Below are 24883 nucleotides of genomic sequence, written 5' to 3' on the forward strand. Positions count from 1 at the left end.
CTGCCTTGCTCCCTGACCTCCAGCCACGCTCAGGCAATGGGGCCTCTTAGTAACTGGTGATTGGCAGCACGCCTTCGGCTTTCAGAGTCAGCAGACTGGTTCAAGGTGACTGCAGCTTCCCTATCCAGTTTTCTCATCACCGGTATCTAAATGAGACATTAAACTACCCTGGAATGCCTTCCTTCCAGCTTGTGCCCTAGTTAAATGAAAGTCTTGTTTTGGAGAGCCACTTTTACAAAGCAGTAGTAGCCTGACAATATTAACACCAAGAGATCTCAGGAAAGAGTGGGAGAGAGAGAAAGGGCTGGAAAGTGAATGCACAGATGGTGGGAGGGGACGCAGGGCGCTCTCAGCAGGCTTCAGTGGAGATGCATTAACTCCGCAGAGGGATGAGGGCTTCCCACCAGTACTGTCATGAATTATAACTGAGTATGGGAGTGAGACCTTCGTGCCTGTCTCACAGCAAATATACTGTTCTATTTTTCTGCACGCTCACCTCTCACCCTTATAAACTCAAAGCAAAGCCGAGCACACTGCTGATATTTAATGGTATCACAGTAGCCTTTTATATTTCTAGGAGGCACACAAACTTTGCAGATGTGCCTAGTGGTACAAGTCAGGCAATTATAAAATTAAGCTTTGGCAAGGTAAAAAAGGGAGCCTTTGACGGGGGATTTGGGTTTCCAGTGCGAGGTGAGCTGGTCTTCAGCTGGCTGAGAGGTGGCATCAAAGGAGGAGAGGACTACGCATAAAGCAGGCCCCCAGACACGCTGCTCTGGGTACAAGGGAAAAGCCCTACTTTGTAAACTTTCCCCTCCTCCTACAGGACAGCGGTTCCTGCCCCGTCGCTCCCCGGCTCACTCATTCCATGAAGTTATCAATGAAGGAGGCCTGTTATTTTAGGCAGTTTAAAATTTCACCACTTTTAAAGGACTCTTTTCCCCTGCCTTTCACTCCCGTTTAGAGCCTCGGAGTTGCTGTTCTAAATGACAGCACCGTGAGCACTGCTTTTAAGCACTATTCATCTTGCCCGCCACATTGCAGCTTTTACAGAACACCGCTCTCTCCAATAAGGGGAACTTACTCCTTCATAGCTGCAGGGCAAAGCCTGTTACAAGCAGTAGATTCACTGCAAATATAACAATAAAGGATACAAATGTGAATTCCTCTTAAAATACATGTTTGGCTCTGAAGCTGCCTTGCCTTAGCAAACTCGATCAAGAGCAGCCTGTCCGTCTTTCTCCAAGTGCACATCAATAGCTCATTTCACGCAGATGTCCGAGGCATCACCACGCTGATGGATCAAGAAGGTGCGGGAATGAATTCTCTGTCCATTTCAGGGGATTTATAGTTGAAGTCCATGGGTGGCATTTCTCTTACCCTAATTGCCAGGACAGTTGGATATGGAAGTGATGTTTTCCAATATTCAGATAAAAGTTTGTAAACACAAAAGGTCTACGATTGCCACTTAGCCTCTGCTAACGTGAGGAAACCGATCCGTATGTGGAGCAAACATCTGAAGCAGGAACACGTGCACAAGTTCAATGTGCTCTTGACTGCAGAATGTTCTAGAAATTTGGATTTCCAGCCCTGTCTAAAGGATCCATCTACAAAAGTGCTGAGACAGAGCTCTGTCTTTACAACTATGGACACAGTTTCTCGTTCCTAATGGAGGCAGGTCTTCCAGTGCTGTGGCAGCAGGCTGTCTTGACGACGAAGACGGCTGGGCCAGCAAAGCCCAGCCAAGGCAGAATGTGGCAGAGGTGATGAACATTTCCAGGGGGCGAGGGGGTGGAACTACAGAACTGGCCACAAAGCTCTTCAGTACACCCCAGCTGGATGCTCCATAAAGTCGCACTGATGGCAGTTCGGAGATGGCCATCTGTTGTCAACTCTGGGCCAGACAAAAAAATAATGTAATGGCAGCTCGCTAACAACAGGGCTGTTGGAGGAGGGAACGAGTCCTAGAATGAAGAGGTTGTGCTCCCTCTTTTAATAGCGAAAACCAGCCATCGATATGAACATCAAGAAATTAATGGATGGAGAATTTTTAAAAATTGAGCTGGGGTGCCACAGAAATGATTCAAATGCAAATAAAGTGGTCTTAGCTTATTGCAATTACCTCTGTTGCCCTTACCTCAGTCATATTAACCACTTGGTTCTTGAAAATTTGACGACCAGCACACATGGTAAAACAGTGAGGGCCAAATTTAGAAAAGGTGAGCCCAGGTTGTGCCTCCAAGCATGCATACACAGATTAGGCATTTATTGGTACAAAATGGATAATTGAAAATGCATTTAGTCATTTAGCCCAAATGAGTTCCTTGTGACAATCATGCTTATCTATCTTTCTGTATGCTTGCTTAATTTGTAGATGCAGTTTTATTAAAAAGCAAAATAAAACCACCTTACCTTTAGACACATTACGAATGCCATAAAATTATAATCTCCCTTCTTTGTTCATGAAAAACTCCAGCTTTTTGCTACTGCATAGATGACAGGAAGGCAGAAGAGAGAGGAGGGAGATTATAATGGTCAAACTGAGGTTTGCTATGTACTATCCTATTTCTGTGTCCTACATGATTAACTTTCTGCCTTCAATGGTAAGGCCAATCAATCCTGATTGAATTATCCAATATTAACAGCTGAAAGTGATCAAAACTAAGGGCAAAAACATAGCACCAATCAATAAATCAATGCAAATGATTCGGTTCCTGGAGATCCGATCAAGTAAAGGAGAGAGATCAATTTAACCACTGAGCAAATTAAGTGGAAGTCACTGTAGCACCAATTTACTTCAAAAGCCCCGCAGGCCCACAAAGCAAAGACACGAGGTGATGTATCAACGGACCCGTTCCAGAACGACACGCTCACTCACCACAATTTATACTCCTGCAATTCTCTGAGCGTATGGGCTATGTTTAGGGGTTAAGATTTCAGCCCCAAGGTCAGGAGACATACAAATCTATGGAAACAGAGAGTTCATGGGACAGACAGACACTCCAAGGTCAAGAAAAGGCAGGAAGTATACTTTCCCTACAAGACTTTCCTCCAAAATGATCATTATAGGACGATGATATGCTAGGCCTAGAGCTGGTGATGGGTAAATACCTCCAATTCAGGGGTCCCAAAGGAGGACTCATGGAGGGCAGGGCTTTAAGTTTCATGGTTGGAGTCAGGGATAAGAAAATAAATTTCAAATTTGTTTAGAAATAAAAATAAAACAATTGAAAATTATAGTTCTGAGAAGAAGATGGGTATGAAGGGCAAAGTATCTTTAGAGGCACCTCTCTGAGATGTGCTGACAGCTGTAGTACAAATTTTTCATTCCCTCTACTTGCAAAAGAGGATTTCAGCCTGACTTGGGGGAAATATGGAAACAAAACAATCTTCCCCGTAACCACACCCAAACCCTACTTCATGTTATGGATGGCCAAGATAAAACTTTTGTCTTGATCACACTTCCTTCATTTTTTTGTGGGGGCTGGAGGAAGCACGTCATTTTGAAATAAATTTCTGAAAGTAAACATGAATTTTAGTTTTATAGTTATACACTGCAAACAAACAAAAAAAGTCCAAGACTCCTATTCACTTGAAAAAGACTGATTAAAAATAGGAATTTCTCCCTGTAAACGAATTAACATGAAATGATGTCAAGGTATGATTGAGAAATTATTTCAGTGAACTAGAATAGAGAACTAAGGAAAATCTTGACATTTCTGGAACAGAGATTTTAAGTAATGATGAATCTTGATGCTACTTGACTTAGGTCAGCATCAAGGAAGCAGGGCACTGTCCAGGGAACCAGTGTTCAGCGAGTATCTGTTATGTTCCATACATTGTGCTGAGTGCTCAGTAGCAGCTATCTTCTTAAATTTTTACCAGAACCCTGGGAGTTAGGCATGAGTATCTTTATCATCTCCTTCATGCTTATTTTACAGATGATGAAACTGAAGCTCAGAGCCAACATCTCCTAAGTGGCAGTAACCAGAATCAAACTCTGACTGATCTTTCCTTCATACTAGGTGCCTCTAGAGACATAAAACAAATTTTAAAAATCCATAAAAACTATTTTTTAACTGTTAACCCCCATCAACAAAAAAGGTGATTTGGGATCTTCTAGGTGCCTAAGTGTCCCACATCTGTAGATATCTGAATTATATCCTTCCTTCAAAACCAGCTTCAACGTTTCCTACATGATGGCTTTCTTGATTTTCCTAGCTGGAGAATAAATATGTCCTATTGGAATAATTATAACAATTTATTGTAATAATATATAACATGCTGTTCATTTGAGTAGCTTACCTTTTCTAGTAGACTGTAAATATGATGTAGTTCTAATTATTTTTGGTGTCTTATAAAGTGTTGGGTAGCATGGCACATTTAAAAAGATTAAATAATATCTTTATAACTTTTTAATAAACATATTTTTACCTAATGATGGTACTGGAACTACAGTAGACTCTTGGCATTTATGGATATAGCATTTTTGCTTTTGATTATTAATAAGGAATTCTAAACGTCTCAACATATATTGTTTACTAATTGAGACATGGATTTGAGCTACAGTTTCTGAAAGCCTAGTTTAGGCAAATAGCTAAGTGAGCAAGTGGCCTGGTCAGCACGAAGCAGCCACATTTCAAGGCTGTATTGTTGTCTTCTATGGCCCATCCCATAGGCAGGAATTCTTTTTTTTTTTTTTAGAAATATGACCGTAAAACTTGAACACTTGTAGTGTGAAAATATGCATCAAAATTAGGTGACTTGGTAGAAAAGTGATTCAAGAAGAAAGTCAAACAGGTGTTGAGACAACTACATAAACTTTAGTGATGTGTGAAAAGCTTGGTATAGCCTCAGAATGTCAAATGACTCCTGTATGTTGAATGTGAAAAGGACTGCACTCATAACTTAAGGAAGTGAAGGTACAAGTATCAAAATAACCTTTGATTCAAAAAGAAATGAAATACCAGAATCTCAGAGCCTAAAGTTCATCTAGGCCACTTCCCTCTCCCCCGTCTGCCAGAATTCCAATGACCACTGAATTCATAATATGGTGCCCTGACATAAACTTTCTATGTGGACGCATTGGAAAAGAATGATTCAACCACTGCCACTAACTTGTAGCTTTTCTAGAGATACCAATTAAATAGCAATGAGTGGATTACAAGAAAAAGTGGCCTATTCAACAAGATTTTTACAAACATACCACTTGCTCACACCTGTATAAACCACTCTGGATACAAATATGTACTGTAGGATATTATTCTTGGACCACACCATCCCTCTCTCAAAGGAGCTTCCTTAAGTTCTGCTGAAAAAATTGTGAGATCTATCAGGAAAATGTGAAGCATTCAACATATTCATTTGTTTTTAAAATAATAAAATATTCATTTAGTTCATATAATGGACACTTATTCCAAAGCACATATCCCCTACCAGCAAGCTAGTGGGCCTTTTAAGTTAATTAGAATTCCTTGCAAAAATGGGAGAAAACTCTGCCAAAAGAACACAATTATATTTGCTAAGAATTATACATTATAAGTCTCTGGCCCAGCATTTAGTACTTTTGGTTAGCACGTTTTGGGGGTAGTATGAAGAATGAAGAATGAGAAAAAGGGTATCCTAGGTGGAGTGCTTCTTAGAAGCAAAGTGGGTGATCTCCTGAAGGGACGATGTATAATGACGAACTATCTGAACTCGGCCTTGTAGGCAATGGCAATAAAAATAGCACATACTCTATCTATATACACACACACATCAGTAAAGCACTTCTATGCACACACACACACAAATGCTTTCATGTTTTTAACTGGGCATAAACAATGAAGGAAACATAAATGTAAGTTACCTATTATGGTCATGAAATCATCTGTGTAACATTAAAAGATATACCATAGTTAGGTGTTTGACTTTATATGGTCATAAACACATGGAAACAGTTGTGTGCTCTGTATTATAACTTCTATGCTATCGGTTCTCAAAGTGTATCCCAGGGGCCTCTGGGAGTGTCCAAGACCTTGTAAGGGGGTCTGTGAGGTCAAAAGTAATTTCATGAAATATTAAGACATTGTTTGCCCTTTATACTCTCATTACCTCATGAGTGTACAGTGGAGTATTCCATGACATGCAATGACATTGACTCTTTGACAGTTAATGGACTATGTGCTTGTATATTCTTGTATTTAAAAAAAAAAACGTATTTTGATTTCTAATATGGAAAATATTGATAGATAATAACCACATAAACCAAACCTTTTGCAGTCCTCAATAATTTCTATGAGTGTAAATGTGTCTGGATATCAAAGAGTTTGAGCATCACTGCTCTATACTAACTGAAAAAGAGTGAGGAGTCTATGTTCTGTGAGACCCTAAAATATATCTAACAAAAACCTGGGGTCCTGAAGAATGTGTTTAATTGCTTTATTTGGGGTACTCCTCAATGAGGCACAGGCCACCACTGCCTGCTGGCTCTTTTACAGAAAGACACTGAAGGTACCATCAATTTAGTTGACTTAGAATCTACTAATACAGTACAATTAGTAGTAGTAGAGTCTAACACAGTACAAGGAGCCCTGGTGGTATAGTGGTTAAGAGCTTGGCTGCTAACCAAAAGGCCAGCAGTACAAATCCACCAGCTGCTCCTTGGAAACCCTATGGGGCAGTTCTACTCCGTTCTATTGGGTCGCTATGAGTCGCAACTGACATGACGGCGCCTAACAACAACAACAACACAGTACAAAATGGCACTTTGTGGCAAAGTTTTTTCAAGAATATTAAACAGAAGTCAGTTGTTACAGAATCTCTACACCTTTGATTTTAAACTATTATCTAATTCTGTTTACCAACTGCTAAACAATAATTTTATATTAAAATTTTTTGGCAATTTATATACTAATTAACAGTATCATTAGGTGTATTAGCCAATCCTTTACAGATTCATAAACACCAAAATGACCTAATTTTTGATACCTACTCCAATAAGAATATATATTTTTTAAACATAAATTTAGATTATATAAAAAGACGTGCTTTTAAACAATAGTTTAACTTGGCCTATCTCCTACATCCAATTCGCAAACAATGTGACAACATGGAATCCTTTTTAGAAGTGATTAAAAAAAGTAAGAAAGCAACTATCCTAATTCTGGTCCACTGACACATTATAACTATTAAAAATACTTTTTATTTCATCTCTTTAACTTGCCATTTGCTCACTTATAGAATGATCACTGTGTAGCCACAAAATTCACATAAATCTGGTTTTACCAGAGGTCAAGAACACAAAGCTGCTCCAGGGCCCACACGGTGGGTTGGAAGACTGAGCGGTGGGTCAGGATCTGAGTCGCTTAGTCTTTTTAGTTGTTTGGAGGGTTCAATGCAAAAAATAATTAGAAAAAAACCCCCTGTTTTAGACTAAATAACTTTATTGTTAACAATAATGCTCAAAATAAGAAAATAATTTTGAATCCAAATGCATTCTCCTCAAGGACACCAACATCATTTAAATCATTCCATCAGAAAAATGAGGACAAGCTGTTATACCCATTTTTCAGATGAAATAACAGAAAAAAAAAAGGCATTTTCTTTTTTCTGTAGGTGACATTTTTAGAATAGAATCCAGGTCTCTGACTCATAAATTAACTACTTGTCTACTGTTGAGAATAGTTACAATAGCCAAACAATTATATTAAATTTGTATCTTATATTCACACCCATTATTTCATTTTCTCCTTACAACAACCAGGTAACATTTTAAGTTTATTACTTCTTCATCTCTGAGGTTCAGAGATGGTATGGACCAGTCCAAGGTCACAGATCTAGCAAATAGGATGCTCAAGACTAAAACCAACGTCTTTGGGCATCAACATTACCAATTACAAGGCTGTTGCTAAGTTGTAATTATTCTATTCTATTAAATGTAAGAAACACATATTGGACAAGAATGTAGCTTTCTTCTCTTCCCTTCTCCCTTCCAATTTTAAGCCCCTCAGGACAACAATAACCTGGACATCCATCCAGCATGGAACCCAGTGGGAACAGAACATGAATAAAACAGGATTCGGGAGGATGGGCCGTGGCAAGCGAGGTGTCTGATCCCACAGTCCAATAAACCTGACCCCTAAGTCTATCACTCTGGGTCAGAAGGTCCAATTACCAGGGTTGTTCTACTTCTTTTTATGATTGACAGCAGCCAGAGGCAAAATTACTTTGGAGTCTGTTAATCCAGCCTCTAATTTTCCCTTTGCCCCAATACACACAAAGCATCATGGTGGCCCAGGGTGAGTGATCCCATGAATCCAGATTCAAAATGCCTTTGTTTCCTATAAGAACAGCAACAGAGTTCAATCCCAGTCCTCCTCAAGGGGACAGTACCTGCAGCTCTGTTTGGAAGAAAAACTTCTGAGGACATTGTGTACAATCATAGATCTTGTCTTCTTGTCCATGGGCAGAGAAAATATGCTGCTGCAACTTGTTTGCTTGAACAAATACTGAAACGATAAAAAAATGGTGGGCTTTGGGTTATTTTGTTTCTGAAATGCCCTTAGTCAATGACTCCCCATAAACAGACAGAGCGGGCTGAATGGCACGCCTCCTGGGTACGACTGCTGCCAGGGACCTGGGGAGAGCTAAGTCCACATTTGCTCGTGGTTGGGTCTCTGGCTTTTGTTAAGATGCACTCTACCGAGCCCCTAATTCAACACAAACAGCTCCAAAGTAAAGGTTCACAGAGGCCCTGCTCCCTATAAATCTTTTAAAAATAAAGCCGAAAATTGTCAAATGCATAGCACTGTCTGAACTGAAATGAGTCTTATTTCTCAGCAACCCACAGGTTAAGAAATTATAGATGCCAAAACCCTGTTTATTGTATTCGCCTAAAGTTATAGCTAGCAAACAGTTCTCTATTTAAATGTGTTAATGCTAAAAATTATATCCCACAGCTACTCTGGGGCACTGTCTATAAATGTGAAACAGAACGGCAGGTAAATTCTCTTTGGATACTTTAAGATCAACTCAGCCTACACACTGAATGCAAGGGTTTCAATAATATAAACATGTTCAATTTTAATGACTACAAAACAAGGCCCTAAGACTGTGTAACAGTTTACCTAGGAGACATACTATTAATAATTAAATTGTAGATGCCAGAGGCAGTGTTTGGGTTGGCAGAACTGACTTCTGATGGATGCCTGGTGCACTGTGACCTAAAAAAGTTTGCATCTACAATATTAATCTGTATAGGCAGGGAAAGGATTTATTAAAGATGTTGGCATTTGACTTTGACTCCGCTCTAATCATTAAAATTATTCTAATTGCCAGCCAACCTAAAATATTAGAATATTGTTCTGGTGAGTCATACATTTTAATCACATTTCTCATTACCTTAAAAAACTGCTCAGGTTTCCTCTTCCACATAACATGCTTTATATTGGAAGGTTTTTTCTTTTTTTTTTTTTTTTAATTGTTATTTCTAAAATTACTTCAAGGTACACTAAAACAATTCAAGTCTGTCTGCAGAGAAAACGCAGGCTGCTCACGGTTAATGCGTTTTTGTCTCTTTACCCATATTGGCAAAAAGAAACGGGGTTTCCGTATAGATCCGCAGCTCATCTCCGTATAACTTAACACCATTTTCTGAGACTTCTGGCTCCAATAAGAAAGAACTATTTTATTAGGGATTTTGGTCATGAGGTGACCTACGACCTAGTCCTCCTTGGTGAAGACTGATCTATTATGAGCTTTTATAAAGAACCCACACTCTCAACTCTTTGTGTCTTAAGATACAAAGGACATTTAACATATGGTAAAAACATTACTATGTTTTTTTAGATATAAATCTGGAAGAATAAAAAATAGTTCCAAAGGAAAAAAAAGTGGCTGATGGAATTATTGAACTAAGGAGTTTAAGAAGCAAATGTTGAACGCAGCTCCACCTGCACACTTAGGTGCTAGTTCTGCTATTTGTGCAACGAACATGGCCCCTTTCTTTTTATTTTATTATGGAATAGAAATCTATAGGCTAAATACAGTGAAGGTTAATAATCAATGCTTGAAATTTTGCTCTGCAAACAAGTCAATTTTGAGAAAGATACATATATATATGTATGTGTGTGTGTAACTTATCCCCCTCTGACAAATATGAAGGAAAAATAGCCTGGAGGGGCTTTGTCTACTGAGTCTAAGATACATGCAAAATAATCACAAAGGATTTTCCAGAACAACTGTCATTGTTGGGAAAGTACCAAAAATCTGTGTGGTCATATTTCAACCCCATGGGCTTCAAATCATAGTTTCTGATTTACCTTTTTTTTTTTTGCTGCTAAAAATTGTAATGCTGTAAATATCTCATGAAAGCCATTTTCTTCAAAATGTAAATCTGTATCAACTTTGACTTTAAAAATCTAATTTCAGAGAAATAAATGCCTCACCTCATCTGTGTCTCCAATCTACTTTGTAGTTCAATGAATTTTGGGAGCGTTTTCGTAGTATCTTTTTATTTTTTAGGGGGAAATGCTATGACATTCCCCATGCTTAGATAACAGACATGTGCTCACAACACGGCACTTTTTGTTGAACGTCTTGTGATTAAAAAGCAGCTTTGTGCAGGCAGCCTTAGCCTGGGTAACCTTTTAACATCAAGAGGAAAAAAGTGAACAACACATGATGTCCTTTTTCAAATGGAAAAGTGCAAACTTCTGGAGAACTTGAAATGCCATTTGTCCATCCTGACAGTAAACCTTCCTGTCCATTTGAGCCTTTAAGTAGTCTGTAATCAATAACGCTAATAAGCAGAAATCAAACATCTTCCCCCAAATTGAACTAAAGTCATATCTGTAAAAGGCCACAGCACTGGGAAGTATACTCTGGTAGGAAAGACATGATGTGGCCATTAAATTCTCCAAAGTTTTCCTGAAATGATCTTCCTACCTGTGAAGCAGACTGGACACTTGAAGGTTCCTCCCATTCCTTCGAAGCTGTGCTCTATCAGGTGGCACTGGAGTTTGGCAGGGGAATCAAAGGTTTGGCTGCAGAGCTTGCATTCATGGTTCAGTCCTTCATCTGTTAAGGAAAACGCATGAATAAAAACGTTGAAACCAACCACATCTTTAACAGACTACTGAGTTCACTATAACAGCCTCCATTAAACTATTTCCATCAACTAATATAAATATGTAGTAGTGCATATGGTCTCTGGTTATTTCACATTATTTATGAATTCATATCAATTAAAAACATTTTTGGAATTTAAACTCCAAAGATAAGCAGAAGTCAGATTTTATCTTAGGGCTAATACGTTTTATTACGCTTTTAAAATATTCTTGGTATAGCAATAATGAGGCATCTCCTTTTCACTAATTATCATGATTTAAGGCAAGGTGTATTTTCAAAGTCTGAAATAAAGGAACTACAGAAAAGTTGACATTTCGTTTTCTCTATGTCAATGCTACTTCTGCAGCTTCTTCCTCAGTGTGTCTCTCCTCTGGTTTATCTAGAAGGTTCTATCTCTAATCATAAGGTTTTCAACGTTATTCCCATTGACACAGACTTTTCCCCCCATTTCCTGGATTTTTTGACAATTTTGAAGTATTATTTGAAGTATTATTAACAGTTATTAAAAAAAAAAAAAAACCCATTGCCGTCGAGTCAACTGACTCATAGCAACCCTTTAGGACAGAGTGGAATTGCGCCAAAGGGTTTCCAAGGAGCACCTGGTGCATTTGAACTGTTGTTCTTTTGGTTAGCAGCCATAACACTTAACCACTATGCTGCCAGGGTTTCCATACTACTTTATAAATGTTCTTTTCTGTTTGGTACTCCTAGTACTAGTACCCCATATTTTTCTTAGATTATTGCTACCTTTACTTTGTAAGACAGTTTCAATATCTCCCCCTGATCCAGACTATGTCTTTCTCCAAATGCACTTTTACGAGCTCCAGGATCACTTTTGACTAATACTCGATTTTCCTTTAATATCTTAGGAACAAAATGATAGAAAAATGTGTTGATGTAATAACAACTGCTATATAAAGATTTTGTATGACAGTTATTTTGATGTTGCTTTTATTCTCATTGAAATGTTTCTGAAATTTAAAATTTAAGGATTGTTCTAATTTGTTTCAACTTGCCATTGTAAGTAACAAAAGATATTAGCTAAACAGCCTACCTGCCACTCCTGTAGTGCCTATTGTGTTTCAGGCTCTGTTGTTCTAAATATTTACAGATACTAATTCATTTAATGTCACAACAACCCTATGAAGTAGGTACTACTATTATTGCCAATGAGGCCCAGAGAGTTTAATTAACTTTGCTCTGAGTCACAACAGCTAATAATTGGTAGAGCCAGAACATAAGCCCAGGTCATATGAATTCGAACCCAGGCTGTCTGGCTCCAGGGTTCATGATCTTAACAAATATGCTACGGCATATACCAGCTACTCCCAAGAGCACTTATTAGGAAGAGTAAGGGGTAAGAGGCTGCAATTTAACCTGGCTTGTTATGAAGTTATATTTTCTCCTCTCTTATTTTTTTTTTATTAACAACGATGGAAAATGCTGCTAAGGAACATCTATGGAACATCTATGTCTAAGGAATAAAAGACAAATCCACACCGTGGGTGTAACAAGTCTATACTCCACAGTTATTTCCCTTCATTCAAAGAAAACATGCATGTGTAAGTTGTTCACCAGTTGGTATCGCTGGCAACACAAAGGCCCAATTACAAAGTGAATTATTATTAGCTAACTAGGGGTAAAATCACTCTATTTGTATTCCTAATCTTTCTTCTCACACAAGTATGAGTCTTTAGAAGCAGAGGATTGGAATTTGTAAAAAGAGTAACAAAGCACTAATTAAGCCACCCAGTACTGTCTACATTTCACAAGAGATAAAAACCTACTCTATATTTGGGTGGCACAGTAAATTCCTTGATTATAATTATGTAAGAGGGGGTTTAATTGTACATACTGACATGACAAGGGGTTATACAAAAAGCTTTAGGGATTATGTAAGATCAAGGGTTTTTCATCTTTCTTTTTATTTTAATCCTATAGTCACCAAAAATTTCCAAATTGTAGACATTAAGAAATGTAAGAAACACCACTTATTAGAGAGAATTGGGTCAGCAAGTTAATCATCAGAAATACCTGTCGAATTTTTTTATGTCCTCAATGCTGCACACCTTTATCTTGGGAAGTAAGGATGGTAACTAAGAGTTCTAATCTCGTTTTAAATTACATTTGTTTTGCATAAGAACCAAGATGTGGTCTGTGGGTGTGAGGAGATAAACGTTTGTTCTTGAATTCTTAAATCTGCATTGTTTTTGAAATAATGTACAGATCTGGCAGGTTTTCTTGGAGACAATGATCGACAGTTACAACACATAAGCTGAATCACGTAAGTTAGGCTGCTCTTTAATGTAACTTCATCTTTTCTTGACTATGAGTACCCTGTTTGGAAAAATAACAGACAGGAAAATAAGTAGGATATATGTATATGACTACAACAATGGGCTCCAGCATAGCAATGATTTGAGAATGGTGCAGCACTGGACACAGTGTTTCGTTCTATTGTACATAGGGACCCCATGAGTCAGAACTGCCTCGATGGTACCTAACAACAATACGATTGCAAGAGTGTCCTCATCAATTTATTTTCTTTCCAAAGAACAGAGAAATTCCATTCCAAAATGTTAAAGAATCCAAATTTCGTCAAGTGAATTCATAAAAAGGTGATACAAGGGTATCTGTACATTATTAGTATAGGCTTATTTTTAACTAGCTAAGAAATAAAAAAAAAAAATTTTTATTTCTACTCTTTATTTGTGAAGGCACTAAGTGATGGTAATAATAATAACAATCACATCCAGTATTTTCAGAACTCTTAACAGTTTACAAAGCACATTAAAATATTGAAAAAAATGTCGGAAATTCTACCTGGCTTTCATTTGTAAGTTACCCAGTGAGGTCTTTACCAATAAACTGATCTCCTAGTTATCTGAGTAGAAGAGAAAACATATCTAAATTGTTACACAGCAAAAGATAGAGAAGCAAAGGCCGGTTTACCCCAAGCTAGGCAGTGAGCATACCCACCCACTTCTCTCACCTTTCTTTATTTCCCTACTCCCTTGCCCCATTCTCAGTGCTTGTATATTGTCCCAGGGTCAAATGTATAAAAAATAAAAGACCTCAGGGGCCCAAAACATTCGGACAACTGGTTAATATAACACATTTTGTATTATTTTTAATTGAAGAAGGGAAGGAGAAGCAGGTAGTAAAGGAAAGCTAATCAAACTAATTACTTAAGAGTAAGAATTTTAAAAGTTTGTCCTTTTTCGTAGTCTCTGTATAATCCTGGCCTTACATGTTCTATATTTACCTTTTGTGGTTAAAAGTAGTGTATTAGTTTTCAAAGATTTTCTAAAAATCCTTAGTACTGGGGTACCTGGATGAGCCAAACCCTTTTCCTTTCACAAGTGAGTTTCCTGTTTTTTCACTGTCTGGTATGAGTAGTAAAGACTAAGAAAGGATAACTGTGGTTTCAGTTTAAACCTGACGTTCATGAGGTGACAGTATCAACACCTGCCGTTTCAGGTGAACCTAAGGTTTAGACTCAGGATTTTGCCCATAAAGTCATACCTTCCACTTTGTCCCTCCCTGCTTTTTTCCTAAAGGTGCCAAAGAAGCTTAAAACACCCAATCAAAATAACCAGGTTCTGTGCTCCAGAAAGGCAGCAGCTGACAGTAATTGGATAATACATTCTGACTCATTTAGTAAAAACAGATTCTGAGTCGATTGATTTAAGAAGCATCACAATATTCCATTAAGGCTATAATAGGCTAGTGTTGCCCTATTTTTCGTTAAGTGTCATAGATGGGAATCTATGGATGAGACTTTAGGTTTTTCTTCCTTGTTTTGCTGACGTATATTCTCCAGATCTTCTCCACTGAGCATAATTTGTCCTTGTAGATTACTTTGTGAAATTAAAACAAAATAAAAAACCACCCCTTCTATGGTCTACTAATAAAGGTTGATTACACTGAAATTCTCATTGCCAAAGTTAGAAAGGAGATAAGGAATATTAAGGTGTACAAAAACCGCCAGTTCCGAACATTAGACTTAAAGGTATTCTAGCTAACTAGGTGTGAAAACAGAGATTAGCACAAGGAAAGGAAGAAAGAAATGTTAGCCAGCCAATGAGTCTGTTCACTGAGGAGGCTAGAGAGCTTTCAGTATAAGCCTGTATCTTTCCAGACCAAGCAGAAAACCCCTTACTGCTGTTCACACATTCCACATTGCAGGTCAATGTCAGAACAGGCAAAAGGAAAGCCTACCGCCCAGCACATGCTGGAGGCCAGCAACTTCCTGTCCTGGTCAGCCACTTTAAGTCATGACCAAAGATAGTTTGGACATAATTGAAAAATAGCTACACATGTATAGAAACTTCAGCTAAAATAATTTCCATTTGTTAATCTTCATTTAGCTAACAAGTGTGAACATAAATGTAAACAGGAATCAAGTCTACATAAAAAAGACTGATGCTAACGTAAATATTTACTCCAGTATTAAATGATTCAAAGGAGGGAGTCTGAATACATAATTGCCGTACAACCCTATTACCTTAGTAGGAAACGTGATAATCATTTATGAAACTTTGTGCTCTATGAATAAAATCTGCTTATCTAAGGCCAGTTCAAAGGGGAAATGGTAATTTCTGTTTCTCCAATTTATAAAACCAGGACCTACATAATTATTAATCAGCTAGTTTTATAACAGACAAAATAACAGTTACCATTTGGATGCTCAAGCACAACACACATTATGAGCTCCAACACGGTAACTGTTAGTTTAACACGAGACACTGACATTTCAATATAAGCTTTAAACAAGAGAAACCCTTTAAGCAGCCTCCAGACTGTGTGTCCCATGTTTATACTCCTTTTCCTTCAATAAAAACAAAAATCTAGAGCAGCTACAAGCAAATGTTCAGTGGTTGACTTACACACAGCTGTTATCCCAGGAATCACTGGGGGCCCCCTTCTATCGTCTGATCAACACTCCAGCCATTACTGAGGACCAATTTGTAACGGTTTATAAGTAGAGCTCCTTCTCTCATTTACCCTCGAGACTGGCCAGAAGGGTCCTTCAGCCTCTTCCACTACATAAATCTATAGGCTAAAGTCCAAAGATATAAACCCCTCCTGGTAAATCATCACGTGGCAGGGGCCATACTTAAAAGCTCCGATCTGAGTGGGAGTAAACTCTGCCCTCAGAATCCAGGCAGAGAATCAAATGCCCTGCAGTTGTAATTTTTCCAGTTCGAAAGTGTACCACTGTATCCTTACATATATATATATGTATATATATATTTAAGTCCAAGAAAACTATGCCCTAAACCAATTCCCAGCCCCCCTTGGCTTTACTTTGCTTCTCCTCTTCCCTGAGTTAATTTCCAAGCACACATTTATAAGCTAGGGGTCTGAGGAGTAACAAAGAAAAGCCATACATGACAAAACTCACCCCTCGGCTACGTTGGCTCGCCCCAGAAGCCAGGAGTAGAAAAATAGGCAAACCGTAACTGTAATTTGCCACGCACACAGCCATCAAATTCTTTCTAGGTCCAGAGCACTCAGGCCACTATAATTTGTTGTATTATATACTGCACATATTTCACAACTAACATAAACACACTGAGGTGCTAATCTGGCAACGGAGAATATTACTTAGGCTTCAAAGTCTGCCACTAGATTATTCATTAAGCCCCCAATGTAAGGAAGAATTTCAGAGTAGTAAATATTGTGTAAGCCTTCCCCCCACTCCCCCCACACCATTTAAAAAGTTCTGTCCTTATTCTTTTGAACACTTTGGCAGGAAAATGAATGTTGCCTGAAGGCTGACACTGGTACCTTTTTGGCATTTTCTCGCTGGCAACATTGGAATGTCTGCCACTGTCAATATTTCTGTGCCACATGAGGGAGGAACATGAGACTAGCATAAGACTCTCACAATAAGAGAGAGAGGGTACCTGGAATATGAAGGGGAAGGGAGCACCAGCTACCTAACCTTTGACTGTCCGTGCACAAAGTACCCAACCCTTACGGTTCTCAAGAAAAGCAAAATGATATACATTCCAGGGTCTTTGGGGGGTCTCAGCCAGAACTATTTCAGGGAGACCTAACAAGGTGTACGTCTGCATTTAACTCAGTTACTACCTGTTTTTGGCCAACAGTCTAAAGGCTACTATGCTTTTGGACTTTATAAGCAAACTCACTGATATTGACACTGTTATTTCCTGTCTTGAACTCATTATCAGCAGGGCTGGAGCAGGAAATGATTCAACTGGGGGAGGCTGCATTGTACCCAGCAGATTTTAAAGAGCCCAGGGGCTGCCTAGAGCCTCATAAACATCAGCAGCTTGGAAACTAGCAGGAGGTCCAGGTGGGTAGGGATGGGAGAGTCAGTCAGTGGGATTTCAGATGATCTGAGATGCAATATTGTCCAATTCCTTGGCTATTATTATCAGTTGTGTGCAGTACTTATTATTCTCATCACTGTTTTTTTTTTTTTTTTACTGGGTCTGGGAGGAGAAAATATTGGAATGTTTGAACAATAAGCAATAAAACAAACAACCCACCAAAGAGTGGCTTCTCTCCAACTATGGGAACTCAGCAGAGACATGTTGGCACAAGTGGGGAAAAGGGATAAGCATATAGACACAAGATGCCCCTCGAACCTGACCAATATGCTGATACTTCCAGTTCTTCTTCCCTTCTTTTCTACTTTCAGAATCTCAGAGGAACTATTTGATGTTGGCAAATAGTTTGAAAGATGAAAAGTTTGGCAACAAATGTTTTTATTAAAAAAAAAAAAAAATCCTCCTCTCCCATCCCCACCAAAACCCCACACCTTTTAACAAAGAAAAAAAAAGAAGGTAGTTCATGTTTCTTAGTAAAAAATATGGTAAGCCCTAAAAAGGCAAGAGTGAGGAAAGGGGTTGGGGTGAGAAGCAAGACCAACTACAGCTGAAATACATTTCTCTAAGTTGATTTAGGAATTAGAGACGCTTTCGAAACATTAGCTTAGTGTATAAACCTTTGACTTCAGTATCGGCCACTGGACTCCATAGAAAGCATTCCAGTTTACCTGAACGGTCTACTGTCCTCTTGTTTATACTCACTTGAATACATGAAACGAAACCTTTTTCTTTGGAAAAAAATTTTCACCACATAATCTTTACTGGTGCTGTTTTGCTGCCTTAACAGAAACTTTCTAAGCACACAAAGATGAGTATTAAAAATTTACTTCCATGTTGCATAATAAATTAGACGTAGAATATGATTGGAAATAGCATGTTTCCAGTTCAGTAGTGCATCTCAGCTGATGCCTATTTAAGAGGGGTGGGTTGCAGCACAAAGCATCTGAATACCAAGAGGGCCTGGAGACCTAAGGAGCTCTGGTGGTGCAGTGGTTAAAGCACTCCACAGGAGAAAGATGTGGCAGTCTGCTTTTGTAAAGATTTACAGCCTTGGAAATCCTATAGGGCAGTTCTACTCCATCCTATAGGATTGCTATGAGTCAGAATCAACTCGACAGCAGTGGGTTTTTTTTGTAGGTATGAGGTCATTCACCAATTCTTGCTAGAATGCAGGTTTCACAAGGGCAAGGGTATTTGTCTGTTTTTGCTCACTGATGTCCTCCAAGTACCAAGAACAGTACATGGCTCATAGGTGGGACTTGATAAATATGTATTACAGATTTATGGGAAATATCTACTTAGCTAGTCCTACATCTAATTTCATCAAAATGAAATATCGAGACTAACACCAAAACAATATTAATTGTTTATCAACCGAGTTTCAAAAGTTTGCTCTACTTCCTCATACATCACACCCTATGCATCTGACATAATAGACTAGCCAAATTTACCTTATAACGTTTGGCTTCATTATTTGCTAAAATAAGATCAAAATGCTCTGTCAAATAAAACATTAACAAAGCAGTAGTCTCATATGCCAACTCTGGCCTGAAACTGACGAGTCAAAACTTATCCCTTATTTCAAGAGGAAAAATGGTTATTATGCATTTTAAATCTGAAATAGAGGAAAAGTACCATATAAAAGATGGGATCTTTGCCTTCTGTTTGTCCAAGTCATAGAAAAGTCTCTATAGCATATATCCATGACCCATAGTTTGTGCTCTAAATGATTTTTATTAATAGTTATGAGTTCTTTATATTATAGCACACCATTCTTTTTAACTAATTGTTTAAATCATATGTATGCATTTATTACAGTCTTTGCTGAAAATGTCTCTTGTTTGATATGAAATACCTACTAGTAATGCCCTCACATCTGGGACTTCTGGCACTGGTGGAAGTACAGGTATATTTACCTTCGAGTACTGTACAAAAAAAAAACACAAATTGGTAAAATCGAAAGAGGCTAGTTCATGCAGCATAAACTAAATGTAACCTGCTTTAAAGTTAAGTCTATCTGGAGAACATCTTTGAGCACGGCGACAGGGCAATAAAAAAAAAAAAAAAACAGTATTAATTCTGCACAGTGGAGGGCCAGCAACACGGGCCACGGACTAAACAAGTTCTCGTCAGGTATGTGTGCATGTTGCTGTGTTGAGTTTACAGCAAGGGTCAAGGCCTTTTCTTCTTTTTCTTTTCTTCTTCTTCTTGGCATAAAGCCACTAGTTATCTGAAGGAGAAAGTCTCCAAACACTGAAAAGCTGTTTATCCTTGCTAAAAAGCACAGCTTGCTACTGCTAATGATTAAATACCCCCCTCCCCAAATAAAATAAAAACTCACAAATCAAACAAACAAAAGAAATTGAGTAAGGTTCAGTAGCTTCTGTAAATGTTATGGACCTTAACAACCATGGGGTTTTAGGTGCCCACAGGTATAAGACAAGAAACTACTTGGGCATTTCCAAAGCTAATTATCTTTCTAAGGCACTTATATTATTGATTACTTATTGCAAATATGACATCTTCTCTCCTGAATCGTGGTGTTGAGAATCAGGGTTCGCTACTGAAGCACAAGCAATAAATGCAATGTGGCAGGAGGGTATAAAGGGCGCTGGAATCTCTCAGATTTCCAGAGGACTTTATCCTGCTCCTTCTTATTTTGTCTGTGGCAAGACTAAGAAAACAGCTCAGCAGCAATGCAAAAAAGTCACAATACTGCATGGTATTCGCAAATGAGCCACATTTTTATTATTGTATTGGTGTGACCTTAGAAACTTGGCCTTGAAGAATAAAAAAAAAGGTAATGGCACAATAAATGCAATTTAAGGTTTCTAAAAACAATTTACTGGAAATGTGCTTTGAAACTTGAATTTTTCTAATCAGATGATGCCCACCCCTTGGAGAAATTTTCCTGTGCATTATTAAAGTGATATACTACAGTACTAGTTAGAGCTCCATAACCTTTAAATTGCCTGATTGTAATTAAGGCCACTAGTTTTATTTAGGAAGGTTCAAGGAGGCTCAATTTAAGTTGGCTTAACTAGTGTGAATTTAATGTCATGCTGCCAGAAGGCAAAGGAGCGCTCTGGCCTGGCAGTTCGGTGGCGCATGCAGCTGTGGGGTCACGCATTCTAAATGAAGCCCAGATGCAAAGAAACTACAGATACTGGTAAATAGCTGGGTGTGTGCAAGTACATATCCCTATGGCTGCATATGTACATAACCATTCATTCCTTCATTCGTCTGATATACTGGCAGTTTCCCAATTTGGGACAATGAATACATCTGATTATTTACAGTGTGAGCAGAAGGGGTGTGTCGCTACTCCCGGGGCATAATGGAAGTGATCACTGAAATGAAGGAAATGCCCAACCAGCATTAATGATTTAAAACGAAATGTGAGGTCATAAAATGTGTAAGCTGTAGAGGCAAGAATGTTATTCTCATTACGAAGAAATTCTAAGAAAATTTACAGTTATGGCTATGAGGAGAAAAGAAAGGGTATTATTTGGACAAGCAACTGAATAGGAGTGGTGAGAACAATATATAAACTTCACCAAAAAGGCAGCAAATCAGGGACTGGAAACAAAAGATGAGAGAAAAGGAAGGTAGTCAAAGCAGACTAGAAGGAGGAAAGGGTAGCAGTGGACAGAAAATGCTTAAGGATTTGACCCCTGTTCCAAATTTTACTGGATGTGAGCTTGAAAACATTCATCTCTAGACAGAATGCTGGCAATTTTCTACAGCTCCAATGGCAATAATGATAAATGAATTTCTTTAGAGCCAAGTAGCTCAAGCAGCCAACTAAGTTACCACTACATAATTAATAACAATAAGCAATTAAGGAGAACAGTAGGTTACAACTATAAGGTGTCAAAATACATCAGCAAAGGAAAAAACTGCAACAACACACTTAAAATAAAAATAAATCTACATTGTGTGAGTATCTTCTTCCAGACCGTATTTTGGGTGAAGCTTTTGTGCTTGAAGAAAAATAGAAGATGACATAAAACTACTATAAGGTGATTAACATCCCTCCAAAAACAATAACACTCCCCACGCTCCAAGAAAACTGAAACGTGATATGGGAAACATGATTGTAAAGGCATTGGAGAGTTGGCTGACCACTATTTGGCATTATCCTTTTACTAAGGAATATTATAATAAATACCTCACAAAACTGTATTTGTTGGCTCATGTCTTTTCAAAGATCCCAGAACATTTTGCTTTTTCATGTAAAATGGAAGAGAAGCAATAAACTAGGAAAAAAAAAAAACTAGGTAAGTATAGGAAAAAAGCAAGACTAAACCTTATATATTTGGCTAAGGGCTGGGATGTTAGATAAAGGTTACAAGGGACGTTGGATACAATCTAACTACGGACTTATTTATGAAAAGAGCTCTTGTGGTGCTGTGGTTAAGAGCTTGGCTGCTGACCAAAAGGTCCGCAGTTCAAATTCACCAGCCGCTTCTTGAAAACTCGATGGGGCAGTTTTACTTTGTCCCACGGGACAAAGTAAAACTGACTCAACAACAATGGGTATTTAAGAGATGAGAAAATTGAGACCAGAAATACCTGACATGTCCATGACTGCAAAGCATTTTGGTCATGGTTAGTACCAGAATTCAGACTTCCTGAATCCAATGCTACATTGTTCCACCAATACTTCACTTAAAAAAACTGTGTTCTTGTACATCCGCTATTCATTGCAGCACTTTTCGCAATGGCTAAAATGTGGAAACAATTGGAATGTCCATCAACAGATGTATGGATAAACAATATGTGTTATATACACAATGGAATGCTACTCCACCACAAAGAGAAATGAAGTCATGATGCATGCCACAGCATGGAGGAACCTCAAAAACATTATGCTGAGTGGAATTAGTCACAAAAGGACAAATACTGAATGATCTCACTTTTATGAAATAAACACATATATAAAACCAAAGATCATTAGTGGTTACCAGGGGTGAGAAGGAGGGGAAAAGGGGGAGTTTTTGCTTCAGGGGCATTGACTTTATGTTAATGGTGATGGAATAATTTGGAAAAGGATAGTGAGCATGGCTGTACGGCTTGAAGAATGTGATCAATGTCACTGAATTATACATGTGCAAATTGTTGAGTTGGCATATGTTTTGTTGCGTATATTTTCACCACACATACACACCATTACTGTCGAGTCAGTTCCGACTCATAGAGACCTATGAGTTCTACTCATGGGACAGAGCAGAACTGCCCCACAGGGTTTCCAAGGCCATAAATCTTTACAGAAGCAGACTGCCACATCTTTCTCTCGAAGAGCTGCTGGTGGGTTTGAACTACTGACCTTTCGGTTAGCAGCTGAGTGCTTTAACCACTGTGCCACCAGGGCTCCTTATTTTCACAATAAAAAATATTGCATTTTCCCTCTTAAGTATAATTTACATTGTCAGTTACCAATAAATAAATAAAGACAAACCCGTTGCCACTGAGTCAATTCCGACTTCTAGTGACCATTATTTTCTTTCTCTCATTAATGTGCAAAGAATTGTTTATATTTCCATTCCACCTGGTCACTCTTTCCTTCCTGATGAACCAAGGCCTAAATTTATTCCAATCTGCCTCACCCCCTACTTCCCTAGCAATTACTATTAAAGGTTCTCTTACCCCTGTGAAAGTGCTCCTCTCCCTTCAAAGGAGTGAAGCCTTAGCTAATACGTAGCACCTGCTGGAAAATTTGGTAATGGAAAGTTAAATTCCCCGTATCTCCAGATTCTCCAGAGGGACTAGGAACACCATTCTCGGTAACGCAGTTTGGTCTGAGCTGTCACTCTGAGAGAAACGTACATGATTATACAACTTGTGACATGGCTGGGTGTTGATCCTTTCTCTCAATGGCCATAACCCAATGATTTGGTTAAACTGTAACCTAAAACCCTGTAGAGGCTGGGCCTGAGTCTCCTTTATGGAATTGTAATTCTTCAGAAACAAAGACTGATTCCTTTGCTCTATTCTGCCTGTGGCTGACTATACTTCTTCAAGTGCCTGAATCATTCCCTGATACGGTACTAAATAGTATTTGGGAAGAAACCAGGACCACATGCATATTCCTAAGAGTGTGGCCTACTAAAAAGGTAACGCCATACTTATGTATGGAAAATAGGTTAGTTCAATATGTTCCTAACCTGCTTTTCTCTCTTGGGCATCGTTCTGTATACACTAGCACCATCTAGACACTGTATGTTGAAGGCAAGATGTTACTGGCATACCAATGAACCACACTCATTTCTATTTCCTTCAGCTCCGTCTCTTGTCACTCAAGAGCGCCATATGTGAGAAAGTCATTATTCACTGCAGTGGGAAGAAAGGAAGAAGGGAGGGAAAGACTGAAGGGAGAAAGGAAAGAAAGGAAGGAGGGAGTAAAGCAGGGAGGTAGGTACAGAAGGAGGGCAAGAACGAAGAAAGGAGGGAGGGAGAGATGGAGGCATGGAGGAAGGAAGTAAGTCAAAAGATTCATGTAACAAAGATTTCCACCTCATTTTTACTTAGTTTGGAAGTATAGTGAAGAAGTAGATGCCTCCAGGTATTTTGTTAGGTTAAGAATCAAAGCTAAAGACTATGAAATGGACCTAACAAAAGCCATGGATTAGTTAATAAATATTTGTTAAATGAAGAACGAGTCATAATAATTAAAAGATAGCTCTTTCTTTGAGAGCAATTCCTTATATTAGCTTCTGTAAAGCTATTAAATATTTCTAAGACTATAATGCCAAATTATAAAGATGCTTTGGGTACAATAAATTTTAATCCCCTATCTTTATGACAATTTTTCTAAAACATGAACTGGTTCATTCGAGATCCATTTTAAAAATTTAAATACTGTATACTGTATCAATATAAAGAAGGCTGATAATGAATCTCCTAATGCAAAAGGCAATCTACTGAAATAATGTCACTAAAATATCTATCAATGGTTTTAAATATTTTACGCATTTAAAGGCTTTGTTTTACCATTGTATGATCTGTGATATAATCAGCATGGAATTCCAATGTTTTCTTAAACAATCTAAGTAGAAATCCAATACCCGCAACTATAAAGTTTACGTTGTTTCTGAAAACAAGTCATAGTTACCTCATTTATCAGTTTCATGCTTGTTAAAGAAAAAGCATAAAAATCCAGGATAAAAGTGACCTATGGTGATGACTTGGCCTACTCTTCCTTTGCTTCTGAACACAGGAGCAATATTTGGTTTCTTAAAGGCAGAGATTAGCACGGGAGTTTCTAAATTTGACCATCTGGAGGAAACTGAGTACTTCATGTAATTTTGTGGAATAGTGACTGATAAGGCAGGAGATGAATGGTCTCATCTGAACAGGCAACAAAACTTCTCTTTTCTCTGAATATTGAAGACAGCACAGTTTAGCAATTA

The 24883-nt window shown here is 38.2% G+C and overlaps 1 protein-coding gene across 3 annotated transcripts in view; it reads right to left on the reverse strand.

The window, feature by feature from the left end:
* The window catches only part of ZNF521 (zinc finger protein 521), a 295930-nt gene that overhangs the window by 21030 nt on the left and 250017 nt on the right, over positions 1–24883 (reverse strand). For 2 of the 3 annotated variants that reach the window (XM_049901891.1, XM_049901893.1), the window contains 3 exons: positions 19331–19396; positions 10927–11058; positions 8374–8489 (listed from right to left, as the gene is read on the reverse strand). In XM_049901891.1, coding sequence (XP_049757848.1) covers positions 8374–8489; positions 10927–11058; positions 19331–19396 — 314 coding nt within the window. The remainder of the gene's footprint in view (positions 1–8373; positions 8490–10926; positions 11059–19330; positions 19397–24883) is intronic. The other variant, XM_049901892.1, reaches the window with a different exon arrangement.

This window comes from Elephas maximus, chromosome 11, assembly GCF_024166365.1.
Source record: "Elephas maximus indicus isolate mEleMax1 chromosome 11, mEleMax1 primary haplotype, whole genome shotgun sequence".
NCBI classification, from domain to species: domain Eukaryota; kingdom Metazoa; phylum Chordata; class Mammalia; order Proboscidea; family Elephantidae; genus Elephas; species Elephas maximus.